This window comes from Cupressus sempervirens, chromosome 7 (genome assembly GCF_028749045.1).
Source record: "Cupressus sempervirens isolate cs-2001-9-10 chromosome 7, ASM2874904v1, whole genome shotgun sequence".
Taxonomy (NCBI): Eukaryota; Viridiplantae; Streptophyta; class Pinopsida; order Cupressales; family Cupressaceae; genus Cupressus; species Cupressus sempervirens.
In genome coordinates this window covers 634,934,765-634,945,154 of record NC_143124.1, presented here as the reverse complement: position 1 = coordinate 634,945,154, position 10,390 = coordinate 634,934,765, and the positions used below count along the sequence as shown (strand labels likewise).

Genomic DNA, 10,390 nt, shown 5'->3' with positions numbered 1-10,390 from the left:
AGAAGATGAAAAATTAGTGATAAACATCAAATTATAGACTAAGAAAATTTTTAGTGCTACAATATTAATTCAAACTATTGTCAAACAAGAAAAAAATCATGCTTAAATACACACATCTTCTTCTATACTTCTCTATGCTTCATTTTATAAAATTTGACAAAAATAACTTAAAAAAAAATAAATTGCTATGAAAAATATATTTTTTATTCTTAGCCCACAAATGCTGTTCCAAGGCACTCAAATCCCCATCAAGTCCTAATCAACAAAAAGGGATTCCGAGGTAGCTCAAAAGACCTCTAGAATATAGCGTTTTTCCAACAACTTTATACGTAGGGGAAATTTTCTCTTTAAAAAGGTTATGTGAAGCATTTTACATAAATTGGAAATGAGATGTTAAAATTAAGCGAGGAGCATTAAAGCAGTTCGAAGCAGAGGAAGAAGTGGAAGAGAGGAGAAAAGTCAGGAGAAGCAAATATGGCCAAAGGCGGATTGTCCCTGCTGAAAATGATTCCCTCACCCATTCGACTGTATCCCAGAGACGTCTCAGCCGCTGCCATGTGGGGTTTTGCCGCTGCCGCCGGTGCCATTTGGCTCGTTCAGGTTTTCTTTTTTCATAAAAATAACCCTCTTGCTCTTATATTTTCTATGATTTGCTAATGATTTTTGTCTAGGTATTACTAGTATTGTGTATGCCCAATGGCTCATTTAGGCGCGGATTCTATAGGACTGACACGCTTTGTATGGAAAATTTCTGATTATGGAATTGTAATCTGTTATTCAAAATTTTAATCCATCATTCATTGTAGATCTACACCCCCACAAAAAGTGATTCTGGGTTATCGGACAAAATAGCCGCCGTTTGATTTAAATAATAAAATATAAAAACAAAATCTGGGTTAGAAAATTGTTTAGTTCAATTAGTAGGATGATTTGTTCAATTTTTTTTGAAAGTATGATTGACAGAACCTAGATGACCTATATAATTTTGATCGACTGTTTCCTCACCTTTAGTGGTTTACTTGTCGTCTTTCAATATCTGAAAATATGATAAGATGATTTCGATGGACTGTATCCCCACTTTTAGTTGTCTTCTTTTCAGTTACAAATTATGTGAAAGGATGATCGATTTAGTTTCTGTCCTTAGATGATTTTGATTGACTGTTTATCCGTAGTCGTTGTCTCAATAACATCTTTATAAAAAGGAGAGATGCTGACATATATCATTTCCACGAATATGGTGATGGATCATCTTCATTATATTAAGGGAAGGTCCTAAGTTCATGTCTTAAGTGATCCATAAGATCCGACGTGGTTTTAAAGCCAAAATTGAAGTCTTGAACAACGCTGAGTGGGTCACATGAATTACTAACATTAGAGAAAATGATTTGTAGAAACTATTATTACGAAAATTGTTGGTAGTCCAGAGGTAAAGCACTCCAATATACATGGAAAACCTTATAGATTGATACACCAACAACAAACTGTAATAGGACCTGTAATAAGTCCATCCAAAAACTTGTTTACAAAGAGGGTTGGTAGTCCAGTGGTATAGGCACTGGAAAGCCTTAGGTTTGAAAGTTATGCAGATTGATATAAACCAACAACAGGTTCCAAAAGAGTTCTGGTAGCATTTTCATAAGAGGTCCAGGATCTTAAGTTCGAGCTAATCCATAAAAAATAATAAAGACTACATAGGGCAACACAAGGCCCCAGTTACTAGGTTATAAGAAAGCATGGTGTTAGGTATCTGCCACATGTTAAAGACTCAGTATGCGTTTCAGTTTTAACTTTTTGTCTTACTTCCTGGTCATTATATGTTACAATAATTTCCATACTTTACTCAGGAAGCCAATTTGAGATCTGAACCCCGAAATGAGTCTCTGGTGGAAAATATTTGCCCAACCGTGGCGAATTAAGAAGTATTTACATATCTTGCAAAAAGAATATAATTTTTTTATATCACAGAGAAATAACATAAAAGATTAACCATAAGCAAGATGTCTAATACAGTCATACTTTATTAAAGGAAAAAAATTCCAAGAAAACAATAGAATTGCAGATAAAGAGCAAGGAAGGTTCTGCTACAGTTCTGTAGAAGTATAGCGAACTAAATAAAAACCCAAACTAGGCGAATTCAAAATTATTTAAATATATTGCAAAAAGAATATAATTTTTACATCCCAAAGGAATAACATAAAACGATAAACAAGATATCTAATGCATACAGTCACACTTTACAAAAATAAATAAATAAGGAAAACAATACAATTGTAGAGAAAGAACAAGGAAGGAAGGTTATGCTACAGCTCTATAGTAGTATACCAAACTAAATAAAAAGTACAAAATTCGTTAAAATGCATGAAAATATTAAGAGAGAAAATGCAATTGAAAGCTTTGAAACATAAAAAATAACGGTTAGAAAAGGCTTCGCTGATAAACATCGAGATTAATTTGTATTAAATCTAAGGTTTTGTTATGCTTGTGAACACACCTGCCACTTTTAAAGGGATTCTGCTGTATACATTGTTTATAGGGCACAATTTTGTTCGCGTAAAAGTCAAAATTTACTATTAGAAAAATACGCTCCAGTGCCCAAGTCTGCCAGACTCTGTTTCTGCCAGACATTCTGAGCCTTCAATGTTGTGGCAGCAAAAGTACAAGTTGCCCACTTGGCTAATGACCTAGTGCACATGACAGGGACTTGCAAACTCTCTGCTTTATGGTATATACTATAAGTCTATATATTATAGAGTGTAGACCTAGTTTTGTGTGGTCACTATGTATTTTGTACCATTTTATATTTATTTCACATATTAATAATAACATAAAGACTACCGTTTGAGATGAGTGATCACCGACAAGTTGCATTGGTATCACGAGTCCTGAAAACATTTTCTTTATCCTATTATCCTGGAAATTCTAGGGAAGGTTCTAGCAGCTTCATGAAATGTGTTTTTCAGGCACTGAGATGATTGTCAGCTTAGTAGTTAGACTTTCAAAAATTTCTATGAACCCTGCAAGGGTGGATGCACAGAGTGATCTCTCCAGTGCAAGTAGGCTCCCAGATATGTGGCAGTGAGTATTCTTACTGCTGTCAGCCTCATCGACAAATGCCAATTAAAAACAGTAAGATAATGAAGTAACATTTTACCAAACATCTCCCCTCGCCAATTACTTGTCACCTATTTGGAACCAAGTTTAGCCCCATAATTCACCAGCATGTCTGCCATTTTTCTTCCATGTAACAGTGACCAGAACTTATGAAGATTAATAAAAGCTGATTTTGGACTTCAATCACTCTTGTATAAGGCTATTGAAATCCGATCCTTGCAGGCCCATTTATGCATCTTCTTTAGGTGTCTTTGAATCCGTGATGCTTACATTTTACTAATGTTGTTAGCAGATTAAAATAGACTGAGCTATTTTATTGTGTTTACTAATACAAAATAAGGAGTTTTTGCAATGCTGCACATACACATAGGTGTTGTCAACTCCACGACAACAATAATATTAATAGTTGTGGAAGAGACGTGTGAGTGTCAAGGGGTTTCAACAAGGAACGAGTGGCAAGCATATTAATGCAGTACACTCTTTAAAATGGGAGCACTAACAAATGAAATTCAGACAGGTAGAGAGTTCCAACTCAATCTATTAAGGAAACTTGCAACACATTGTGGTACATGCCTTGCAACAGTAGAGCACTACAACAAGGAAACATCAAACATTCCATTCCGTAGATTCATTAATGAAACTGGAGATTTGTATTAGATTCAGAGAAAGAAGACACAACCCATTTCCATCCTTTGCTCTTTCTGAAGAATATGTACAGCGTTCACTACATAATTAGGTTTAAATACAATTTGTTATTACAATTTCACTAGTGTAAGAGAGAGATGAAGTCTACACATTGAATTTGTTACAGTAGAGAATAGAGATATTTATTATTAACCATTCATCCACATAAGTTTTATTCCTTTCTCACTGATAAAGACACAATTGGGAAGAGAGAGAGAGGAGAACAATATGCTAATGAAGCATACAGAAGGTTCAATTCTTGATGTATATATTACAACATCATAATGGAAATATAATCACATGTTTTCTTTTCCCAACATAAAGAAGAAGAACAGACATCACATTCTCAATCAATCAGTAACATGGAATTTCTCAATATCACCATGAGAATTAGAGAGAGATAGAGAGGATGCTTTCATAAATATACACAATTGAAATGTATCTTTTCACAAGCCATTCCAAATCACAACATAAGCATAGAGATGTAAATGAATGAGAGCATTATCAATCATTTTCTAACATCGTAAATCAGAATAAAGCCGCTGCTCAATTGAGTAATTATTCCAATTCATTTCTTCACTGATGCACGATGCATGTAAATGAAGAATGTATTAGAAAGAAGAATTGTTCCAAATGCGACGAACATTCATAAAACCTTTCCAACACCCAACATAGAGTTAAAGTGTATTAAGAGCCTTTCAATGATGTGGAGAAAACTGTCTCAGCATGCAAATCAAGGTGGTACATGCCCATCAAATTTTCCACAAAATTGACTGTGAAAGGATGAACATTTGAGTCTTAAGAAATTTAATTTTATAAACATAGATGCCAATTATTAATATGGGTTAATATATGTGCACATTGACAGTCAGAGCAATGAAATGATGCTAATTTGCTTATTTAAACTTATGTATAGTAGCTCTATATTGCCTATAATGATTGCCTTATTAATATTATGCAAATATTTGAATATTTGCTATACTTAAAATTATTCATATTTAGTAATTTACTAAATAACGATCACTAGTCATCCCCGAGAAGATGAACTCTCAAAATTTGTCTTAGAAAAACATCCTTTAGTTGTTGTCGTCCTTTTGCAGAGTAAATAATCTAGCAATTGGCATCAAAAATTCAATTAACAGAGTCCGCAAATGAGGTTTGACAGTAAATAATCTCAACAGATAAAGTATTTTATCTTCCCTCATTTCGATGTGCGAACCATGAAGCAAATTGCACGATAGAAGAATATAATATAAAGTATGCTGCAAATTTTTGATAATAATATATCACTTTGAAGGGGCAAGGTCCTAAATTACTTCAAGGGATTAGTTCTTTTAGGCTTCATGCTGTACTTATGCAACGGGTGCCATCTAGGCTGACTTAAGTACCTTTATATACCTTTATATAGCTATCAATCATTATATAAGTTGATTTAGAATCAAGGTAGACACAAGCTGACCACAAGCAAATGTTAAGAGATACAACGGTGTGATCACCTTGTACCAACATTATGACCTGTTACTTCTTTTAGGCTTCATGCCATACTTATGCATTGGATCCCACCTAGGCTGACTTAAGTACCTTTATATAGCTATTAATCAGTATATAAGTTGATTTAGAATAAGGTAGACACAAGCTGACCACAAGCAAATGTTAAGAGATACAAGGGTTTGATCACCTTGTACCAACATTGAACAATGACCTTTTGCCCCTTTTGAAAAATATTTCTGTGTACATGCTCCTTGGCTTCAACAATGGAGTTGATGCCACCATAAATTTCGTCCTAATGTTGATGACAGGCTTAGTGAAACTTAAAATACACGAACCCACCACTCATCACCAAGGATCAATGTTTCATAGTTTGTAGACTCAGACTCAGAGAGTATTCGGCAAGCCCAAAATTTTCATCAGCAAAAACTTGGAGAAAAATCGATGAAAATTCGGATAAACCTCCAACTTAGAATGAACTAAAACCAAAAATCTCTTCAAGAAACATTTAAAAAATAATAATAAATTCAATTGAAAAATGTATTAAATTAAAAAATTGACATCTTGAAACAGAAAATGTGTGGTTTTATTGAAAGAAAGCATATGGAAAACACATTTACCAGTCTTTTACCTGCATCGACATTTTTGCCCATGGTTTTTTATGTCTATAATAATGCGAAAGTTAAACTTGTGAGTACTTGCCCAATAGAATAAAAATAGAAAGTACTTGGCAACTTGGGGAGTACTCGGAGAGTTTGCAAGCTATGGATTCAATCTTTTGGGCTCTGTTTGAACTTGATTGCCTCCGTACTCTCCAAAGAGTTAATGACCATAGGGCTTGATGCATCTTATACCACAGACTCCTCATTTTGATGATGAGCCACCTGATCCAAAAGCTCTACCAACAAAACATATACAGTGTAAACCAGAAGTTTTGCATCTTGCATCTTGTAATTTTGCAAGTCATTTTAAGATGACTGTGTAATGCAAATAGAGTTTTGACAACTAACATAGTGTAAAATGGTCGATGACATTTTAATTATCAACAACTAAAAATTTAAAACTATACATAAAATTTAAATTACCTTCAAGAACTCTAAGTTGGATAACGAACTGAGTACAGATGACATTTTAATTACTAACAACTAAAAATTTAAAACTATACATAAAATTTAAATTTACCTTCAAAAACTCTTAAGTTGGATAACGAACTGAGTACACTTTGTGATAAATGATGATTATCACAGCGAGCCAAATTTTGTAGTGCAGATCTGGCATAACTGTTGATCACTTGTTGAGGGTTGCTGTGGTGAGTGGAATTGAACCCTCCTAAGTGATGATGGGATGGTGTTAATGACCAGATCCAACTGTCAGGTCCTTGCACTCTTTCCTCTGTGATTCGGTGACATTGACTTCTGATTTCTTTACTGATATTGCGCATGTAATACCTATTGGTGGATTATCCAATTTGTGGCCTGCTTTTGAAAGATGGTGTGAAATGGTTGCTGGTAAACTAAACCTATAATGCGTAGTGTTGGCAATGAATTGACAAATCCTTGAATCTTCTTAAGAGCTGCACGTAATTTTAATGTCACTAGCTCTTCTCTGCATAGCTATGAACTGCAACAACCACAAATTAACCTTATAACAAATGTGACCTCTTAGAGGAGTGTATTATTCTGTCGATGATCAATGGTGCCTCAAACTAGGGTTAAAAACTTAAGCACTGAAACCAGCTATGGTGCCCCTGGTAGTTACCTGCAAATCGATTTGCCAAGTTATGAAAAGTCTTCAAAATTAGCTCAAGTGCAACCCTTATGTCAGGATGCATTAGAGGGAAACGTGGATTTTTGTTCTCAATTCCAACAATGAAATTCAAGTGCGGTTTCCTCCTCCCAAACCTCCAAACAGGCAAAGGTTTTCCTCTTCTGTTGCATGAATTCAAATACAAATGCTCCAAATTGAAAATGCTTCCAAATGAGGTCAAGTGGCCTTCTTTATATCCCTTTTATTTTGGGTCTTTGATTAGCTTTCCTCCCATTTGTATTAAAATACTTTTTTTTGATGTGTTTAATATTTTCAATTCTAACAGTTATTTAGGTCGCCCATAATTGTTACGCCAGAACTTTATTATTATTAATTAATTATTTTAATGCAAAATAGGGGACATGACAGTCTGCCTTGCCCTCAATTAGTTGCAAACTTTGATGACAAATGTAGTAATGTCCTTCCTAAGTCACAGGGTTTGCAGAATTTTCAGCTTCAGGTCTGAATTTTGGCGAACTTATAAAAAATGAAAGATATTTGTTAAATTCAGCAAAAAATTCATACGAAATCATTCTGTCTGTCTTTTTGCAGAGAATATATTTCATTACGTCATTTTTTAGGGTTTTCAGCTTAAAAAAACTTTAAAATGAACCTTTGTTTGCTCAAAATGCTTTCTTCTGAAGATCGTTTCTAAAGGATGGCAAGGTAAATTGTCTACCATAGCTTGGAAATCATTTGCCATCGTCTATTGTGAGTTGTGGCATTGGAAATCATTCGGCATCTGGCGTTTGAAATCATTGGCGTCTGAAATAGAGTCATCTGCACATCTACATCTAAAGTAGAGGCATCTGAACTCGTTGTTGTTTGCCATTTATGTAGGTAGCCTAGTGTCTGAGATCATTTGCATTTGAAGAAGAGGGTCCAAGTTCAGCATTTGGTGGTAAGGTGGTTGTAGCCCGATAGTGGTAAGATCCTTGGCATTGACAACAACCATTAGCTATGACTATGATCAATCACGGTGTTGTGGAATCTATGAACTTTGATTGCCTCAAACGATTTTCCCAAGAGTAATGTGCATGACTCCCAACATTATAAATACAACCGTCTAGGATTATACTTCCACACCTTTGATGTTGATTAATGAAAGTTAGTAGCCAACCCACAACATGTTCCTCTGACATGATGACAGATGGTTCTTTCTTCTCCTTGCTTGAGAATATCTTCAAGCAACCACAAGACTGAAGACAACACCATGATTAATGAAGTTAGTAGCCAACCCAAGACATGTTCCTCTTTGATCTGATGAGAGATGATTCTTGCCTCTCCTTTCTGGAGGATATCTTCAAGCAACCACAAGACCAAAGACTCCATGAATTTTAAACCACATTTTTGTTGCTAACTTTGATGTCAAAATGAACATGCTGATAACTCCCTTGAGTTCTACTATGTCTTTCCACTGTACTATTGATTGAATTTGGCAATTGTTTGTATCAATTAGCTTGCATACAAGCTGCAAGAAAGTTGCAATAGCCAAAATTCATTCCAGACTTCGGTAAAAAACAGTAGTGATATCAGAATTTAAACTCTTCAACTTTAACGGCATAAAAGTGGCATTTGTATTTAGAATTTGAAGATGATGTAACTAATGAAATGTGTAAAATTGGATGAAGTTTATGTCTGTAATTTTTTAAAAAAAATTGAATGAAATTATTTTTTTTTTTGAATTTTTAAAGTGTAGTTTTTAATTTTAAAAAAATGCTAAAAATATAGAGTTTTTTTCCCGTTAAACAAATATATGCAAATGTTCATATTTTGGTTTGATTATGGAATGTGTTAGAGTTGACATGTATACCTAGTGCACCAAAAAAGAAAAATTGAAATTCGGCTAATATTTTTCAAGTTATAATTGGTCAAAGTCAAAGCCATCAGAAATTGACCTTTTTATCTCCCGTCAAACTTTTTCTATCAAATCTACATATTTTTTAAAACAAATTACATATTCTTGAAGAGGACTCTTTCCTCTAGTGCAGCATTAAAAAATAATAATTTTTGAACATGATTTACTATTTTTTTCTTATTTTTGAATAGACATTTTCCTAAATCTTAAAATACTTGTAATATTTTCAAATTATAACATATTATCCATAATCAAAATAATAAAAAATTTATATGATTATAATCTTGACTCTGAGACCTACAAAACTATATTTTTAGCTTTAAAAAAAAATTCAATTTAGTAAGTCAAATTGGCCTTCAAATTGAGATGTTTGTAGAAGTTCTTATTTTTGCTTGTGTGGCTGCCACCTAGGATGCCACATAAATAGTTACGGCCGAAACACTTTCGGCTGAAATGGTTTTGGCTGAAACCCCTGTTGGCCCATCAAACCGCCAGCAGATAGTTTGGCTGTTTCATGTATAAAATAAGATTTGTGTTTTCTTTTTTTTTTAATATATATAGAAAACAGCCAAAAATAGAAGAGCATTTTCAGAAGACAACGATGTTTGAAGCCATTTTCAGCAACTATTTTGTGGATTTAATCAAAATTGCAAAGGATCGAATATTTTTAAGGTGTTTTTTCCCGTCTACTTATTTTTATTTTTATGTATTCTAAATTGAAGCATTAGCTGGTATTTAGTGTTCAAAATCTAATTTTTCTTTTGTTTCTATAGATTAAAGTATTCAATGGGTAGTAAAAAGAAAAGATCAAGGAAATATGATAGAATAAGAGATGACAAAATGAAAAGTCATACAGAACGTAACCAAAACCAACCTACTGAAATTCTTGAATAAGATGAGATTCGTGAAAAGAATGAAAGTAATGAAGAGGAAAAAATTGTCAGTTCTACTGATAGAAACAAATTAGAAGGCATAACAAATTTGATGGATTTGGATGAGGAACTACTTTTTAACCAAATTCCATCTAAAGATATGATAAATGATAACACTATTAGAAAGCATTGTCAAAACATGTGGGATGAATATTTCAAAGATTAAGTATATTTGGACAGGCACAATTATTTGTCAAGTTATTTAGGAGAAAAGATATGAGATCTATTTTGGAGTTGTTGGGTGTTGATAACAGGAAAAACCATGCGCATAATATTAATGAAACAATTGTTGAAAACTTGCAAAATGCTTATAACAAAATTGACAACACAACTCGAGGAGGTGATTTGAGTAATGCATGTAGAGCATTGATGACTACTATATCTAGTAGAAAATTGACACGTAGAAAACAGATACATGCAATTTCTGATGTACTACATATATCTAGAAGAACTATTCAGAGACACATCAAGAGGAGAAATATGCTAGAGGATAACATTGAGAATAACTGGG

The 10,390-nt window shown here is 33.6% G+C and overlaps 1 protein-coding gene across 1 annotated transcript in view; it reads left to right on the top strand.

Annotated features, from left to right (window-relative positions):
- Nucleotides 1-365: 365 nt before the first annotated feature.
- The window catches only part of LOC149548291 (cytochrome b-c1 complex subunit 10, mitochondrial), a 28,517-nt gene continuing 18,492 nt past the window's right edge, over nt 366-10,390 (top strand). Inside the window, exon 1 of the mRNA XM_089792366.1 lies at nt 366-600. Coding sequence (XP_089648492.1) covers nt 475-600 — 126 coding nt within the window. The 5' untranslated portion in view covers nt 366-474. The remainder of the gene's footprint in view (nt 601-10,390) is intronic.